The sequence below is a fragment of the Malania oleifera genome, chromosome 1, assembly GCF_029873635.1.
Source record: "Malania oleifera isolate guangnan ecotype guangnan chromosome 1, ASM2987363v1, whole genome shotgun sequence".
NCBI classification, from domain to species: Eukaryota; Viridiplantae; Streptophyta; class Magnoliopsida; order Santalales; family Ximeniaceae; genus Malania; species Malania oleifera.
In genome coordinates, this window is record NC_080417.1 from 113,020,654 (window position 1) to 113,040,849 (window position 20,196).

Sequence of the window (20,196 nt, forward strand, 5' to 3'; positions counted from 1 at the left end):
GGCCTTTCCACTTCACTAAGAACTCCTATCGCTTCTCCCTCAATGATGTAAACTCTTTGTTTGCAAGGATAACTTCAACTTCTCATATGTTGGATTGCAAGGTCTTCAAAGGAGCTATGGTCAACTGAAGATGATTAATGGTTTGAGTAAGCTAACATGAAAACATAGGTTGCACATTCATCCAAGCTGAAGGATCAACCTTGTAAAAGGCCTTCTCAACTTTTGCAAGATTGACCGATCCTTCATGTTTGCAAGTTAGTATTCTATCTCGACACCATAGTGACTAGATGGAGCTTAACAAGCACCAAGTCACCCACGTTGAAGTGCAACGGTCTTCCCCCTTATTTTGCCCAGATGCACATTGAACAAATGCACCCAATTCTTCTAGTTGGTGGAGATGAAATGGCACAAGTACTCCTCTACTAGCCCGTTGAATCTATTCGGCTATCCATCTATTTGCAAGTGAAGAGATGTTAAGTTGTGACTGAGGATTCTTAAAAGTTTTGTCGAAAAGTTTCCTATGAATATGGTGTCATGGTCACTGGCAATGTATTAAGGAGCACCAAAATAATTCACAACATGTTTAGAAAACATGTGTCATCTCCTTTGCCAAGCAATACTTCAGTGCCAAAATAAAAGTATTGTGCTTTGAAAACCAGTCTATAACCACAAGTATAGACCCTACATCCCTGACTCTGGGCAAGTTGGTGATGAAGTTAAATGAGACACTCTCATAGTCTCGTTAGTACTTGAAGAGGCTCCAACATTGCAGTCTTCTTCCCAACCTTGTCTTGCTGAAAAGTGAAGCAGGTTTCGATATACTCAACCACCTCATCACGCATGCTAGCAATAACTCTTCTTCAACAATGGCAAAGTCCAATGTCACCGTGGGTGGCCTGCCCACATGGTGTGACAACATTCACAATAGTGTCTTCCTCAAGTCACTAGCTCGAGGCATAGAGTGTTGATTACCATAAGTAGACAGCAATCTGTCTTCTAATCACAATTGGTGTGTTTTGCCCACTTCCACCAACTTCATAAAGCTTTAGGCAACTAGATCCTTGATAAGGTTCTCCTTCATCACTCCCGCATTGTCGTGGTAACCTTATTTACCATCAAGTGTGCAACTAATTATGAGGACACAAGCTCAGCCTTATTGGTCAATGCATCTACGACTTGATTCGCCCACCAAGCCTTGTGCTCAAAAAAGAAATTCTTGCCAATGGGCATACTTGGAGGATAACTTAGGTTGTGTAAAGAAATGACTGATAGTTGAGTTATATGTTTCCATCATGAACTTAGACCTAGACAATAAATCACTACTAGCATCTCATTCTCTTGTTTGTGTACTTTAGTTGTACTTCACTAAGCTTACAACTCTTATACGCAATTGGATGTCCATCCTATAACTAGACTCCACCAAAGGGCATAGTCTGATGCCATCTATATGTACCTCAAAAAAGGGCTTCATAATGTCCGAGAAAGCAAGAACACTTCTCTTTCTTCATATAAAGGTTGTTCTCCTTCAGAACACCTTTCATAGATGCACTTCATGTTCCTCCAAAATGAACTATTAGACTCATCCACATAAAAATTGTTGAATAGTCATGAAATTCACACAATTGTTGAGGTAGTCATGAAATTTATAAGTGTGCAAATAAAGAAATTGATTGCAAAAAAAACAAAGGGAAGTCAACCACATTAAAATTCCATCTAAGGAGGACCATTTGATATCCAAAAAATGCTTTGTAATAGTCGAAAAACTAGGGAATATTGGGATGAATCAAAAAATATTGAGTAGAACCAAATCTAAGTGTTGGCTAGGTAAGCATCATGTTGAAGGAGAAATAGATATGAACCCTACAGACAATCCGCATGGAGGTGAGTTCTGAAAGTACGGCCCCAAGTAGTAGAAAAAACTAATCCCTTGGGGTTATTCTAAACTCAAGTTGCTGGCGAATTCATCAACTTGGAGGGCATCACCAAGAATTTAGATGTCTGTACTTTGTCACACAAGTAGTCTTTGGCTCATCATCATTTGCTATCCTCACCTTTAGTAGGTTGACCGCAAGTCATGTTTGGTGAAGCACCTGGCATGGCTTAGCTTATCAAACAAATCAAACAATCAAGAGAATAGGATTCTTGTTGCGCACAGTTACTTTGTTGAGCGCGAAGTAGTCCATAGAAATCTGTGTTTTGGAAAGATGAATATAACCTAGGGTTGTGCAATCGGTTGGTTCAAGAGTAAAGTACTAAGAACCAAAATTTTCGGTCTTGTAGAATATAAAAACCAAACCAAACCAAAATTCACTAGAAACCAATCACTGAACCGACCAAACTAGCTGGATCAACAATAATAAAAACCAAACCGACTGAATTTTATGTTGTTCTTTTTCTTTTCTTCTTTTTTTCCTTCAAAAATTTCCTATTAAAAAATAATTACAACTATAAGAACCCTATATTAATATGGAAACTAATAAAACTATACGTGTTAGAATTAGTACGAAAATTTAATCAATATATAACCCTTTTTAGTTGGATTTTTTACTGGGTTTTTTTTTGCAAAGTTTTCGATTTTTACTCAGTTTCAGTTTTTCGACGACCAAAATCAAAAACCAAATTGAAGCAAATTGTTTTGAAAAACTTAAGCCAAACCAAACCATTTTAATTTTGAAACCAAACCATTTAGACCAAAATGATTTGGTTTAGTCAGTTAGGTCAATTTAAACCGAACATTACACAACCCTAATATAACCTCCTTCCAATAACTCATCAAGTTGCTTCCTCAACTCTACTAACTTTGGTGATGACATCGACATGGCCCTTAGCAAGAGGCTTCACACCCAATAACAACTCAATCTCATGCTCTACATCTCATCACAAAGGCACATCGTGCCGTAACTTATCCGACTTCATAACTTTGCACTCCTACATAAGTTCAATGGCAGTAGGCACCTACTCTTATCCTAAATCTTCATCCATCAAAACAAAGGCAAGATATGATGGCTCGCCCCTTCTCAATCCCTTCTTGAGTTGGTGTGGGAGAGAAGATTCATTTTCTAGCTTCTCTATGGTGCATGGAGAATGGTAATTTCAAGGGGATATGTTTCTCAAATATTCAGTGGGATTGGCATTCTCTATTGGCTTCCTAGGCTGTGCTAATTTCCTTGGGTTATTTTTTACACATTTTGGTTTTCTCCTTTTGCTTTCCCTGGAGTTTTCCAAACTTTGCGAAGGAGATGTCTCTTCTCCAGATTGTACATTCTTATTCAATCTAATGAATTTCTTTTGCTATCAAAAAAATAAAATAATTTTTTTAATAATGCTGAATGACCAAAATAACAATTAACAATTAGCATCCCAACATTTGCTTGCAAACCAAATGCACCATTGAATACTTTCTGCCAAAAGAGAATTAATTTCCAATGAAAGCAGCATAATAATTTACAAGAGCAATTTTTTTAAGCACCAAATTACGAAGACCATAGCCCCACCACTCTTAGACCCCCATATAACCTCCCAACCCACAAGATGATCTCTCCTCTCACCCACGACGAACCAAAGAAAAGCCCTTGTAGTGCTCTTCAAAATAACCCCCCGCAATCCTACTAGGAGAAGCAATTGAGTAGCACCTAAAGGAACCCCTAAATAAATCATAGGCCACTCTAACAACCTACAACATATAAGCATAGGAAAACTAGAATTCGCCTCTAGGCTAAATTAAAAGCACCTTTAATCACACTTGCACAAGTTAATGTTCAGCATCAAAACTAGCTCAAAAATCATGAGAATAGCAAGAACGTTACAAAAGTACCTATGATCAAACAAATAAAATACTATCACCAACAAACTTCCAAGTGTGAAACAACCACAGCATCTCTCCCCACAACCACAGCATTTCTCCCCTCCACCCCCATCCTACTAGGGGGAAAAAAAACTCTTCCACCATTAAGATGTTTAAAACCTCATCAACCACAAGATACCAAAACCTCACCAAGTGAGGAGTAGCACCTAAAGGAACTCCTAAATAAATCATAGGCCACTCTAACAGCCACACCCCGTAAGCATAGGAAAACTAGAATCCGCCTCTAGGTTAAATTAAAAGCACCTTTAATCACACTTGCACAAGTTAATGTTCAGCATCAAAACTAGCTCAAAAATCATGAGAATAGCAAAAACATTACAAAAGTACCTATGATCAAACAAATAAAATACTATCACCAACAAACTTCCTAGTGTGAAACAACCACAGCATCTCTCCCCACAACATAACCTCTGCCCAGTGCCCTCTCAGTCACCCTGCTCAAAATATCTGAAGCCAAAATAAAAAGGATAGATCATGAATCCCCTTGTCTCAAGACTCAAAGCCAAAGACAGTTTTTGAGCTCTACATTAATACAAACCATAAGGCACCCTATCCATCTCGCATCCAAGTCCTTCCTAACCAAAACTCTATTTAAACAATTCCCACTCACCCTATCATGAGCCTTCTCAAAATATAATTTAAACATTAGACCTTTTTTCGTACCTTCTAACATCTTCAGCAACCTCATTAGTCATTTGCCACAAGGAAAGCATCCAATTTTTGTCTACCACCAGTAAAAGCAGACTAAGAGCTAGAAATAGTATCCCGTACCACCTCCCTAAGCCTATCAGCAAGAACTTTCACAATAATTATGTAAACACTCATACCCAAACTAAAATGTAAAAACATTCACCCAGATTGACAAAGATAAATGTGCTCGTTTAGCAGTGAGTTTGCATTTAATAAATGACGCACTCAAAATGGGCTAAGAGAAACATGGGCTATAACGCATGCCAATAATTCAAGGTTTTGTTTCTTGGGGACTGTTTGGTATTGCAGTCGCAGTTGGCGGTTGCCATTGCTATTGTGGTTGGCGATTGCTGTTGCAGTTCTTTGTTGTTGTTATGGTCGTTGTTGGAAGTTGTTGGGAAAACAAAATTTTCGAACTTTTGCAACCGCCAACCACGAAAGTTGGACAAATACCAAACAATTAAAAATAGTACAATTTAGCAATTGCAAACCGCTAAGGATTACCAAACACTTCAACTGCTAAAATGCTATGTACAACCTCCAAAAGCATTTCAAAATGCCAAACCAGATACACTTGAGTTCAAAAGCATAAGTTACAAAGACATAAACTATGAGTAAGGTTGAAAACCAACTTCTTTTATTATATTGCACAGAAAGGTGTCCAGTATTCAGTAAAGGAATGCCTAAACCAATGCAGCTAGAAACTCCAAGAGAGCACCCAAATAAGCACCAATATATATATCCTGCACCACCAGAAGTAATGAGTGGAATTTTTTGGTTGATCAAGAACCCCTAATAAACTCCAGGAGTCCTGCGCCTACAATCTGCATTTTTCAATAAAAAACGCTAAGCGACGTGAAGTTATCTGGTTTTAATCAGGTTTCTAGTGTTATATCTCTCTCTCAAAAATGACAACAGAATTGGATGTCACAAAGTTTCCATAAAACAAAGTAGCAACAAGCCATAGTTGCTTTAAGAATAATAATAAAATACCAAAAGAGAGTAATTGCAGTTAAAACATAAAGCAAGGGAAGAAATAGGTTAATATTACAATTTACAGTAATCAAAGTACTAGTTGGCCTACCTCCGGAGCACAAAGTGCAGCATTTTGAAATGGGACGGGTGAATACAATGCAGGAACATCCACACCAGCCAAAGAAGTTAAGAAAGATCTGGAGAAAAACAAATTCAAATCCCGCGTTAAATAAATAACCAAATTTTGATATTAATATTAAGAACGGTATTCACCTATGGCAGCCATAAACTCAATTAACCCAATTTACTTGAGGGATATACTCTCCAACCGTATTAAAGAGGCATGATAGCTTGCACCAACAAAAGATGCATAATTGTATTTACCTATAATTCAATAGAAAATCATATAACCCATGTACATTCTCATTTCCATTGAATGCCAGCAAAGACTGTGGGCTGTTATCCACATCATACATGGATCCTAAGCGCCGAGTCTGCATTAGTTTAAGGAATAGAAAACAATGAATTACTCAGGACAGAGTACTATGTCAAGGTTATTGAAACGACACAAACAATTACATCAGAATACACTAGCTAGATGATAGGATGACCCTGCCTCTCCAAACCTGCAACACATCTTAAGGGGCTAGCATGCATTCCATGCTGCCCACCAAAATTTTGTGTGGCATGTGAGAATGGCAACCACATGTATATATTTTTTCTTAGTGCTTAAACATTTGTCATAAATTGAATGATGTTAATATCATTGGACCAGCCAGTTCTACTCAGTGGAGTTAAGAGGTGACCATTTCCAAACCCCACAAATGCCCCCTCAATGCCATGGAAAGATGCCTCATGCAAACATCCTATGTCTAAAGTTAAGAGTCAGAAAAATCATGATGTAGCAAGTAACTGAAAAATCAAAAAGAATAGGAATAAACCTGGCCCAGATTATGTTTTTCAATCTCCAATAGCTCAACCAAGTCTTCTGTGGAAACTTGCTCTACTTTAGAATGGCAGAGAGGCATAGAGTAACTAACATCCTAGTTTCATTATTTACAATCAAAAAAAGTAAAATAAATAGAAAGAGTCAAATATCATGAGATATTGAAATGCTAGAAGTGCAACAACATATAGAAAGCTAACAAAGTGCCAATGCAACAAAATAAAACAAAAAAAAAGTTTGCAAAGTGTTTCACCCATTACAACAGTGCATGTAGAGTTTATTAAAAAGCTGGAAGCAAAAGAAAATAGCACTTCAAGTAACAAAGAATAAGGATAAAATCTAATGTAATTTGTCACAAGCTAACAAGCAAGCCAGTCCAAAAAAATTCCTTTTTGGTCATTGATATTAAATTCTAAATATCATTTTAGGGAAAAAAAAAACTAAATTCCCCTTCAAAGCATAAAAAAATCTGGATATCAATATCAAATCCAACAAAAAAGAGAACCTAAACCAGTGGACAAATTTTACATGACATATATTAGAAAACAATGTGATTAATCAAATAAAGCAACTTTCATCCTTTCTCAAATCTCGACATAAAAATAGCTTTAAAAATTATACCCCAAACTCAGCTGGTTAAAATCATAGCATTATTTGCTTAGGCAGGAGGAGTAGAAAAAGTTTGATACACAAAATCAGGAGACACAAGAAAAGGCCCAAAGAAAAGTCCAATTTTCTATTACAATATCCCAAACACAATGCATAAGCCTGCAAGTTGATTTTAACTGTAACCAGAAAACCAAAGACCACAATTGATTCAGCATCCAGAGCTCTATTTAAAACATAATAAAGAAGCAGCCACTATATCCTAATTTAAAATTCAAAGAAATTTTTTGTCCCATTCAGTTCCAACCACAGAAAACCTAAACTCAGCTAGTTTCCATAGACCCATATGACTACCTCCGCTAATACTGAAGCAACACGAAGCAAATGCTCACTAATAAAAATTAATTATATTTGACCATGAAGAAACAGAGACTCCAGGATTATGATAATAAGGAATAAAATGTCTAGGTTTTAAGAAAACAACTTCCATAGAACAAATATCCTAACAAGTTCTTTTGAGGGACTTAACAAAAGTCTCAGACAGCAAACTGTTCATCTATGACCACATGACATAAAAGAAATCATTCATATACTAAAGGAAAAGAAGAATCCTATAGAGGAAGGTACTTACGTGCTCTCTCAGGAGTGACCTTAAACCTCTTGTTGACCGGGACACATGAGCATTGCACAAGCGTCTATTCCCCAAACCATTAGCAGCAGTGAACATCACTACAAATTGTGAAGTACAGACTGGAACCAGCAAATAAGTGTATCAAGTGAGTGACATCAAAATTAAACAGATTTTGTGCCTAACATCTATGACCGCCAAAACAAAAGAAATGATACCCAACAGTATGATTGCATACCCAAATAACTGAGTTGGCACTTGGCAGCATATCAACAAAGAACTTAAAATATAGAATGACATAATATTGCCATGATGATTGTCGAAGCACCACCTAGGCAGACCTTCGCCAATTGGTGGTCCCAAAATCATAAGTTTACAACAAATCCAGAGTAACAGATGGTAAAGTTGTCTTCTATCTTCCCATTCATTTGCTTTGGGATGGGGTGATTTCTGTGCCTCTCATTAGGCGTCAGGGACTGATGCTTTTGGAGGAGTTCCATTGCCTCAGATTCAGCGATTAGAGATCTTTGTTACACGTACTTCTATTATTGAGTGTTGCTTTGCTTCAATGTATTATTTTGTTTTTTTCTAATTTCATTGTTGGATAGACTTCTTGTCCTCTGTTTTGAATATATTGTTACTATTCTTAATAAATTTTTCTCTTCTCACTAGAAGAAAATAGATAGCAGAGTTTTATAAGCATTAATGAACCATTAGGCTCTCCTAAAGTCACAGCCTTGCAATTTTCAACTTTAAACTATAGAAAGAATTACCAACAATAAGCTGCTCAGGCTTTTAGGTCCAATGGCAGTCTAACATGGTATCAGAGCAATGGTTACAGGAAGACCTAGATTCTATTCTAGTTGTCCATGTTTATGGCATAAATGTTAAAAATTATCATTTTCCACATAATGGATGTAATTGTTTATCTCTCCAGATGCAATCAGGCTGCACATGCAGGAAAGTTTCAGGGTTTGACATACATTGTTGGCCGACAACCTAACAGCTTAAGCATTTTAAGTCCAAAGGGGAACTAAAATGCCCATTTAATTTGTAAAAATTTGTGATTGAGCAGAGCCAAAGTTAAAAACATACAGAAACTCAATGTGCTACAATGAGGGAAGATGAATATAACACAGCAGATGCAGACATGCAGTTCCATAGGCCACTTCTCCCCCTCCCCAGCTCCCTCCCTTTCCATTACTAATTCTTGTAACTAGCAAAGCAAAAACAAGCTGTCTTGTTTCTGTTAAAATAATTTGCATCACTAAGAAATGATAGTACTTGTAAACTGAGTCAATATAAATAGTGATATGAATACATTGACAGGAACAGCTGGGATGAATATCAACTAGATCTGAAGCATATGTAAAGTATTACACTATCTGGGATATGCATATCAAGTTAAATAGCATATGAAGTGGATGGTGGAAATCTTCTAATATCCATTTCCATACTTTTTTTATAGAAAAAGAACTTCATTAATTAGAAAATAAGAATATACAATGATGACAATATGAAATCCTTAAAATGAGAAATAAAGAGTACAATCGGAACAATAAAGCCTTCCAGTCCCACTGGAGATCCTCAAAACATATACCCTTAAAACAACCTGTACTAACACCCAAAGAGATACCAGACACCAGATTCAATCCCAGAGCAAATTATAAGACCACTTCTTCCCATTAAAAATTAGTGAACTCACTTCAACCAGATCTCTTACATAACTGCAAAAAGCACACACTTCCACAAAGTTGCAGCAGTCTTCCTCTTCCCAAAACCTATAAAAGAAACAATCAAAAACTCATCTATGGTCTTCAGGCACACCCACTCCTCTCCAAATAAACCAAACAATCTACTTCACATGCCCAGAGAAAAAGTACAGTGCAGAAATAGATGAGGAACTGTGATGCAGGACAGCATCAAGGATCTACAGCCATGAGAGAATGTTGGAGAGGACAGGGGAAGAAGAAAAGGAAGAAGGAAGAGAGAAGGTAGGAGATACAAGGGGTAATCACACATTCACTTTCAATGAGAATTGGCATCAATGAACACACCAGGAATGACAGGTCAACAAAAGGAATGTTTGAAAGACTTTGAATGTCTTCAAACACATGCATTTCCATGCTTGTAGTGTCTCCAAGTTGAGGAATTCTGACATGATCAATAATCTTAGGTTCTTTGTCCCAGTTGGTTGGTAGAGCAGGCTTCAAAATGATCTTATTACCATTATAATGAAAGATGTATGTGTTCTCACGTACTTGAGTCACACCCAAATCATCAAATCAAGGAGAACCAAGGAGTACATGGCCAATAATCATGGGTATTAGATCACACCAACTATTATCAAAATAGTCACCTATTTGGATGGGAACCAAACATATTTCACAAACATATAAAGTAGTGTTATCAATCCAAGATATGTCATAAGGGTTTGGGTGGGATTCCAAATGAAGTTGCATACAAATGATTCCATTTCTAGAAACCACATTCATAGGACATCTTTCATCAATGATGAATTTCAGACATTTTCTCCACACTTGAGAAAGGTACGGAAGGCTTGGTATTATGTCCATAGTATGGCAAAGCCATTCATTTTTCCAGTAATCCGTGTTTCTGGATTTATTTATACATAAACTGCAACTATAAATCACCAAAAGCCTTTCCACAATTTGCCCACAAGCCTGACTCCTGATGTCTCAAGAACCATCTTCAATTTGCATGTATTCTTGACTCTTTAGTGCATTCAGAAATTAAACAAATTCACATAGAAAACTTGGAAATGCAGCAAAGCACACTGACTTTTATTCAAGGCAATGACAAATCAATGCTCCAAAGTGCTGATGGTAACATGATAGTTCAATTTAGAGCCTTTCCTATCAAAATATCACACTTGTTTGAGAAAATAGCAGGACTGGAACCAAAATATCACACAGCAAATCAAAATCTCAGGAGAAAACACCAAATTCTCATGGCTGGAACCAATTTCTTACAATTCTTGCCAGTTTTTTAAAAGGCACAGGCATAAGGCAAGCCGCTACACCCGCTTCCCGTTACACCCATTACCATTACGCTACCCGCTACCGTGATTTAAAACCATGTGCAGAATATAATCAAGGATCTGCAGCCATGAGAGAATGGAGGAGAGAAGAGGCGAAGAAGAAGAACAAGGAAGATGGAAGAAGGAAGAAAGAAGAGATAAGAAAGTAGATAGGGTAAATCATATGTTCACTTTCAATTCAAATTCATCCACAGCCTGCCCCTACAAGGCTTTCACGCACTACTCATACAACAACAACAACAATAATGAGCCTTAAGCCCACATAGTGGGGTCGACTATATGAATCCTTTTCCGCCAATTCACTAAATCAAGAGCAATTTCTTCAACTAACTTAAAAGCTATTAAATCTTTCCGCACTACCTCATTCCAAGTTATTTTAGGTTTGCCCCTCCCTCTTCTAGTCCCATTAACAATAATTAGCATGCTACTACTCATTGGTGCATTACTTGGTCTGCATTTCAAATGCCCAAACCATCTAAGCCACCCCTCCCTTATCTTCTACCAATGCTATGCCTAACTTATTATGGATCAATTTGTATTAATTTATCCTTTAATTCATCCACCTTAGCATGCGCATTTCAGCCACTTACTTTTTTCATATGTTGTTTCTTTGTAGTCCAACATTCTGATCCATATAGCATGGCTGGTCTTATAAGCGTCCTATGGAACATTCCTCTTAGTTTTAGTGGGATTCTACAATCGCACAACACGTTCGAAGCACTCCTCCATTTCACCCAACTTGCTTTAATTCCATGTACTATATCCTCTTCAATTTCTCTCTCCACTTGCATAATAGATCCAAGATAACGAAATCTACTAGTGTTGTTGATTGCTTGATTATCAAGTTTAATCTTATCTTCAATATTCCTCCTTCCCTGGCTGAAATTACATTTCATATATTATCCCTTATTTCTACTTATCCTAAAACCTTTAGGCCCTAACATTGTTCTCCAAATTTCTCAAACTCAGCTCCACTCCAACTTTCATCAATCAAAACAATATCAGTTGAAAACACGATACATCATGGGACCTCGTTTTGGATATTCCTAGTGAGTTTATCAATCAATAAAACAAACAGATAGGAGCTCAAAGTACAGCCTTGATGTTCACCTAATGTGATTGGAAATTCTCTAAACTCTCCTCCTATAGTCCTAACGTCAGTCGTTACTCTATCATCCATATTCTTCATAACATTAGTATATTTGTTGCATACTCCTTTCATTTCTAAAACCCACAAATAACTTTTCGAGGTACTCTATCATAAGCTTTCTCTGACTCAATAAAAACCATATGCAAGTCCCTCTTCTTTTCCCTGAACTTTCCCATTAATCTTCTGAGTATATAATTTTTATTTTTGTATACAAGTATTAACGTAATTTTCCTCCATTCCTCCGGCATTTTCTTGGTTTTTATAATAGTGTTAAATTGATAAAATTAACCATATAATTCCTTTATCCCCCGGCATTTTATTGGTTTTTATAACAGTGTTAAAATTGATAAAATTAACCATATAATTCCTTTATCCCCTAGACATTTCCAAACTTCAATTGGGATGTTTTCTAGTCCTATAGATTTCCGTTATTTATAAAAAAATTCAATAACACAAGAAATTATACACATACCTCTAGAACTAAATGAAATTACAAAAACATCCCTAAATTACACAAATATTTCACACAAGCCCCCAAATACACATAATATTATACTAATTAAACTAAAACAAATAATAAACTAATGAATCAAACACAACAACCTTCATCAATTCTTCTCCATTAATCTACAAGAAGGTTCAACCCATGGTTTGGCTTCTTGTCCTACATCATACAATCTCTTAACTATTAAAACACAATACACACATATCTAAGGACACTTTAAAAGGTCTCCTACTCTGCAACAGATTGTTGCCATTAAATATATTAAAGGCCACCCACCAACCAAACAAAAGCTTTGATCGTATAAGGAACATTTAACTCCCATATACAGCAATGAAGAATGAAGGGCATATTTGGTATGATAAGATGGTCAAAAAAGGACTTACAAGAGACAAGCAAAGAACCCACTCCCTAGCATCCCTCCTATTAGAAACATGACCTTCCATGCTCAAAGTAAGGAGCAAGCTCCTCCAACTCCCTATTAGACCCTTCTAAAATAAAAATCCCAAGAAATGCTAGAGCCGTCATATCAGTTAAAAAATAAGAAATACATATGCACGTACATATAAGAGTGAATGAGAACATGAGTTAATTTGGCCTGGGTTGGGTGCACATGTGGGTGTGTGTATGCTCCTACACAAAGATGCATTACACTACGAAATAAACTATAATTAAAAGTTCAGCATGTGATGAATCAGTGATGCTAAGCAATAGCACGATGATTCATCACTTGCAATCTCATATAAAATATATCATAAATAATAAAGAGAATTGCAAAAAGCTGTGTCAAGTAGTTACCATAAAAAATGTTACAAACATTCTTTCGAAGCATGTAGTAAAGACTACGCAATGAATCCTCCCATGCAAAATGCCGTTCTCTTAGAAAATCTGACTCCACTGAAGTAAAGAAAAAACTTTACTGGAAAAGAAAACTAGGAAGAAAAAAAAACTTTAAAAAAAACTATTTTATGAGTTAATAATTGTAGACCTCATACCTCCCTCTGATGCGGATAAAGTCAGTGCTGAGATAATAGAAGGTGGTAGATTGGATTGTGGATACACCCATGAATGTAAATAGTTAGCTTTAAGGACTTGAGTGGCACAAGTTAGCCCGGAAGAATGGCTAATATTTTGATCACTGGAATAGCCTAATCGGGAAGACAACTTTGCCGTGCCATTGTGAGAACCACATGTGACTAACCTATGAAACCTATTAAAGAAAAAGAATGTAGAATTAATCATCTAACGTCCTTCAATATTGCATATCAGTTCAACTCTTTTAATTAATGGGCACTAGGGATAATTCTTTAAACCTTAAAAAAGCCCAAGGAAACAATTCAAGCACAATATACTTTAAAGGTCAAATAAGTTATCAATATCATTCTAAAAAGATATCCTCAGCAACATCAATCAATGAACCCAACTATCCAGCAATATCTGTCCCTTGTGAGATCAAAAAATACGTGGTTAAAAAAACTAAACCACAATGACTTAAAAAGCAAAATCCAATCAATTGCTTATCTCTTAACCGCACCATAAAATTTACCCAAAATTTTATGGTTACAAAAATACAAGTGGAAAGAAGAATGAGTAGCAAAATTTTCATTGCATGACACCATAACTGCAACAGAAGGCAAAAATCATTTGAAAATAAGAACAACCAAACAGATTGAGTATGGAAAAGAATTAAAAATTTATGTAGTGTAAACTTCTTTTATAAACGTATTCGATACACATCAAGAAAAAGAAGAAGAAGCAGAAGAATTTAATCATGCCCCACTTCCTATCTACATTTGAGGATTCAAGATGCGCCAAGTCCAAATACTTCTACCTGAAGGAATCAGGATACATTGATTTACAGGCAAATTCACTACAAAGCATGATAAAAATTAAAGATGTAAATGATTTACAAGGTGTATGATGAAGTATAAAGCACAGCAGAAAAAGGTGTTACTAGAATCATCAAAATTATGTCCTGTAATTGACAATATTCATGCTTCTGATTACCCATCTTTCCATCGAGTTCATATCTGTATCTAGTCTGGCATAGACTCTGGCCACCCTAAACTGCAAATACCCTTTTAAAAACCCCCAAACTTCATACTTTTAATCCATCAACTTGGATTAAAGATGATTTAAATGCATATGATGACATCCAACACAAAGGTATGTCCTGACAACCAAAAAAACAACTTGTTCAACCTCAAAAAAGACCAGCACAAGTTACTCTAACCACCTGAAAGATTCAAAAGCAAAGGGAAGAGAAAGTGGAATGTGAACAGTGCACTCACCAATTCACTGAAGAGGAGGACATAACCCACATAGTAGTTTTCAATGTAAAATCTAGAGGAATTTTTCTGCCAGGAATATGAATTTCAGAGCAGAAACTGCCAGATTTAGTAGTTGTAGGATCACCAAATCTTTCAGAAGAATTAGCAGAAAAACCAGAAGAGACGGGGGGCCCACGGGCAAGCAGTCCTTTTAAGGCTATATCCTGTGGAAAGAAATAGTTTCCCTTTTCTAAGCAGAGGTATATTTAAAGTTGGTGGAAGTGTTAACAGAAACAAAGAATACCATATCAATAGTTGCCAAGCAAAATGATTTCTCATGACCCAATGAAAGCTCAGCAACACTGCGGAATGTATTTTGGCTACATTTTTCAGTAGTTTGACAAGTCTGCGCCATACCATCTTTAGGCTGTTCCTTTAAAGTTTTATCCTATAAACAATAGTTTCCTTTTTAGTATAAAGACATGGTAAAAGTAAATAACAAAGATATATTTGAAAAAGAACGCTATAACAACATTTTCCTGACCAGATAATTTTCACTACCCAATGATACCTCAGCAGCACGGCAAAATGCATTTTGACTGTTTTCCAAAGTCTGACATGCTTGACCCTTACCATCTTTGGAAACTGTAGATGAAGCCATTGAAATTTCCGAACTACCAGCAAATGATGAAATAAAATCAAATTGAAAATAATAACATAGATTATTGGCAAGAAACAAGATGCATCATTCTGCAAAAGCATACCATGAAAGCAAGCTCTGAGTCTTAGCCGGCAAATTTGAAGGAACAGAGTCATTAGAAGGAACAGAGTCACTCTTCAGGCAGTCATTTTTCACATTTGATATATTTTCCTGCTTTTAAAAAATCAATACACGTATCAAAGGAGCAGTTGTTTATCAAGTTAACTACTGCGGTTGCATTCAGAGCCGCAATCTAAACGAGTGAAACAGCAGTTCTGCCATGATATATTAGGGAAAATGAGATAAAGAAAATGTAACTTTGAAACACAAATGCACTGACCTTAGCATTTTGTTTTCTAGAAAGCATCCTTAACCTGCAGCTGGACTTTCTGACAGGAAATATGTCATCCATACGGGTATTAATATATCTTGGACTTTCTGACAGCATTTTCTTGGACTTCTTTATTTGACCTCCAAGGCCCTAATTCCTTTAGTTGATACATTTTAGGCGCAACCATAAAGTATAAGTCAAATTTAAATATAGTAATATACTTTTCAAGTTGCAAAAGGTAAAGTGGAAACTCACTTTTCAGCTGGAGATAACTTTACTCACTTTATCGAACCAACTTATACAATAATTTCAGCCACAGATTTGAAAATCAGAACCTGTGTTGAAATAGACAGCATTGGTTAACTCTTAATTGGTCTTGAATCGAACAAAAAAAATTAAGAAATTTCGATCAGGAAAAGATTGTTGAAAATTTTAGATGCTTCAACAAACATATAAAGCCTATATAGTAAATTCAATAAAGAAGCTGTTGTGACAGCATGATTTAATTAGCATAAAATGCACTGAACTAAAGATCACATGAGAGAGAATGAGAATATATGCCGCATGGCGTATTGCCAAAACTACTATTCACCCCCCCCCCCCAATCATCTAACAACATCACAACTGCTATCTTCAAATGACACATTGCTCATTTTCCTTTTTCGGGTAAGGTGTGGTACACTTATATATTTTCTTGTTAGGTATATAGTCCTTATGGCTTCTTAGAGGGAAAATCCTAAGCTAGAGACCTATATTTACTTATTTTGGCTGTAAGAACATTAAATAACAAAATTATACTTATAGGGCTTATGTATTTAATGTTATATATAGTGTTACCATTTATCAAGCTATATAATTTGGAGTTTAAGGTTTATTATTGAACAAATAAGGTTTAATATAACTTTTAGAAAAGAAAGAGATCACAGTACTTCAGAGGATAATGAATCCTCCTCCAAAAATAAACAAAACAATAAAGAAGAAATAAAACAAATCTAAAACAGCAAAGCTCTCAGATTACTTAGCAAATCAACATCTGTACCCTGGGAACCTCCAAATGCAGAACACAAAAAACAGACCAAAGAAACCCTACTCCACATCTCTGTCATACTCTCCTTTAAAATATAGAATTATGCTCCAGCCAAAATACTCCATACAGTGGCAAAAGTAGCACATCTCAACAATAATTCCGCGTCCTTCCAAGAATCAAAGCCCTTAAAAACTTTGAAGAAAAAATGTTTCCAATGTTACTGGGCAAACCCGACTCTCCTAATACACCAAAAAGCTTATTCCAAATGCCTCGTGAGAAAGCACAATGTAGAAATAAGTGAGCATTTTTTTCACTGCTGTGATAACATAGGAAACAAACATATAGTAACAAGGCTTTCAAAGGTCTCCCAACCTGGAGCAGTATACTCTGTGCACTGAATCTACTGATAGTCTATGCCTTCCAATCTTGATTATATCAAATAATATATTGTAAAGCATTTTCAACCAAAAAGTCTATCAAATGTGTTATAAGCAAAATCTATTTCTCAAAGCAATGAACATTCTTTTTTTATCATAAAAGAAAGTGTGTTAAGAAAGAATAATAAAATTGAACCTAGGAGAGGACAACCATCCTCAAAAAGGAAAAACCAACAAAAGAAAAAATTTAAAAAAAAAACCTAACAAAAACTAAATTAGAGAACTCTTCTTTAAGCCCTTTCCAACATAATTCACAGAGCACTGCAAATTTTCTATCACGCTGGCCTTTCGTCAGGTTCCTTTTACCACCATCCAAACGAACTTCATTTCCTCCATGATCAAACAGTCAAAAGCCCATTTTATCCATCAGCTGTTGAGCTTCTGACTCCCTTTCATTAATCTCTTCCATGGTATAGGCAAAATGCCACCTGTAAACTCACGTTTCATTGGCAAACAATGATATAAACTCAATGCATTTTACTTAGTACTACAACCTATGTTTCTAAGACCCAGTTTGTGCAATCAATTACTCTTGATAGACCAATCAGATAACATTTTTATCAATTACCGTCTTAGCATAAGCAAAATTTAAAAAAATAAATAAAAAATAGCAACAAACGACAGTAAAAGATGACAAATTCACGGAAATGCTATATGTACCAGTGTTTTAGTGCGTACACCTTCTGCAGCTGGGCGTACGCTTCAGCCAAAAAATTGCGCCTTTCACGCCTTAGAGTTTAAGGCATACGCATATTGATCCCCCCATCAACCTGTTTTCTGAAATTTAAAAATTATTTCAAGAACTAAAGAAAAGGCAGATTAGAGCACGAATGCCCTTCGTTCGCGCAAGATCCAGTCCCTCTTGGGCCTCCTCGATGATGGCAGCATCTCGACGAAGCATCTCCCTCAACAAAGCATCCCCCTCGACGAAGCCTCTATTCGACGAAGCTGTGTCGATCTTTCTCCCTCGAGACGACTCCAAAACCGCTGCCTCTCTATTCCAATCTTCTCTCTCCGTCGGGCCAATTGTGCCTTCAAGTCCCTCTCTCGTCTCTCGTCTCTCGTCTCTCGTCTCGAAAGTTTCTCTCACCTGCACTCGTGTCTAGGGCTGGGCATGGGCGAACAAGTTTAGAGAGAGATGGAGAGAGAGGAGCGAAGGATGCAGGGATCAATAAAGAGAAAGAGAGGGAAAATTTATGTGCAAACGAAAATGCTAGGAACTTTGAATAATTTGTAATTCATATTCGATTATTTGGGCGGGCGGCCTGGTCCGGGTTAGGCCACCGACGTGGTTCGATTGGGTCTGGGTTTAGGGGATGAGAAGGACCCCGTTTGCATCGGCTTAAACCGTCTAGTTGAATCTACTATAAATGCTCAATAAACTAACAATAATATTTAAATAAGCCAATATGGAATCATGTAATTAAAAAAAATGCAATGAAAAGCTTCTTTTAGCAAGTTAGCAACTTGGCAAATATCCTAAATCTATAGTTTCTGAAGTTGTCTTAATGATTTCGTGGCAAAGCAGTGAACTCAATCGGGTCTAAAAAAATTACAAAAGTGAATCTATTCATTTGGTGATAAGGACTTCTCATGTTTCTTTCTTGTGTACAGTTTCCGTAATTTTAAGAGGAAAATAACTTAAAAGTTACTTTTCCATTGAATTTATCATGTTTTCGATTTTACTCATAACATTTTCTTCAAATTTTCTAATATTGTGTTTGGCAGCATGGATTTTATATCTTAAATTTAGATTTTGAGTGGATTTAGATAAATTTCAATACAATTTTAAAAGGTTAAAGACAAGTTGGTCACCAAACTTATCACTTATGTTGGAGATGTGACTTATATTGAGTAGAACGCATGCGCTAGGAAAGCATAGTAATACCAAGAATAAGGAAACTAGTTATAGGATCAAATCATCGATGGTATGAGCAACGGTTTACTCTCGGCATCAAACTGTTGATGGTTTTAGTCTGTAGTAGGAACAACTCTCGGTATTTAACCGCCGACGATTTGCCTAAAACAGACGATAATTTTGTTCAACACAGGTTATGGATTTTTTGAATTTTGAGATCAGTAGATTGGGGGATTCAGAGATTTTTCCTTCAAGATTTGCTATAGAAGTGTTTTAGATGTATTATAAGTAATTTGTGCGCATAGGGTTAGATATGTAAACTATATTTGTAACCTTTGATGTAAGCTTCACAATTTGATAGTGAAAATCAGTCGTTTGTTCCCATGGATGTAGGCATATTGCTGAACCATGTAATTTCTTATGTCTTTAATTTTATTGTTTTCCTTTATTCTCACTGTGATTGATTGTTTTGTATATTCATCGTCGAGTGCTTTCATTGCTTGTTCTGATTCAAGTTGCGTGTGTTTATGTTGTGCATTCAAATCAACAATTAGTATCAGAACTATAGGTTGCAATGGTTGGGATTTCTTCTGCAAAGTTCGAGATTGGTAAGTTCAATGGAACGGTAAATTTCAAACTTTGGTGCGGTAAGGTATGGTGAAGGCACTGTATAAGAAACATTCAAAGGGCATAGACGACACGAGTTGGAAGAAGTTGGAAGCGAAAGTTGTGGCTACTCTTAAGTTGTGTCTAGCCGATAATGTGATGTATCACGTCATGGATGAGGAATCGCCGACGGGAGTTTGGATAAAATTGTATAATCACACACTAATGTAATATCTTCCTCTTTACTAAGAAGTGTCTCACCCCCAATCTTACAACCTTGTTTTCAGGAGTTACAAGAAATTGGTCCTAGTAGTCTAAAGAGGCTGTGGAGCGTAGGGTCCTATTAGTTAGCGTAAGTTTCGGTATGAGTACTGGGTTGTTAGCCTGGTTGTTTTTAGGAATGTAATATAGTTTATGTTTTACGTACGGTTAAAAATATGTAAGGAACATTTAGATACTTTGGTATGTCTATTAGAATCCATACGAATGATTTATATTTTTCACAATATATGTGAGTACAGATCATTATGGACTACCCGTATGT

General features: G+C 36.2%; 1 protein-coding gene across 6 annotated transcripts in view; it reads right to left on the reverse strand.

Annotated features, from left to right (window-relative positions):
- Nucleotides 1–18,488, reverse strand: part of LOC131157984 (uncharacterized) — a 30,924-nt gene extending 12,436 nt beyond the window's left edge. The window contains exons 1-13 of one of the 6 annotated variants that reach the window (XR_009137373.1): nt 17,849–18,488; nt 15,980–16,059; nt 15,734–15,881; nt 15,458–15,567; nt 15,238–15,367; nt 14,998–15,141; nt 14,715–14,917; nt 13,419–13,633; nt 13,222–13,320; nt 7,714–7,832; nt 6,472–6,573; nt 5,915–6,024; nt 5,640–5,727 (exon numbers count right to left, since the gene is read on the reverse strand). Coding sequence is in view for 5 of the 6 variants with exons in the window: in XM_058112499.1 (XP_057968482.1) it covers nt 5,640–5,727; nt 5,915–6,024; nt 6,472–6,573; nt 7,714–7,832; nt 13,222–13,320; nt 13,419–13,633; nt 14,715–14,917; nt 14,998–15,141; nt 15,238–15,367; nt 15,458–15,567; nt 15,734–15,841 (1,428 nt within the window). In the remaining variant the exon portion in view is untranslated. The remainder of the gene's footprint in view (nt 1–5,639; nt 5,728–5,914; nt 6,025–6,471; nt 6,574–7,713; nt 7,833–13,221; nt 13,321–13,418; nt 13,634–14,714; nt 14,918–14,997; nt 15,142–15,237; nt 15,368–15,457; nt 15,568–15,733; nt 15,882–15,979; nt 16,060–17,848) is intronic. The other 5 variants (XM_058112499.1, XM_058112525.1, XM_058112491.1 and 2 more) reach the window with 5 other exon arrangements.
- Between the last annotated feature and the right edge of the window lie 1,708 nt (nt 18,489–20,196).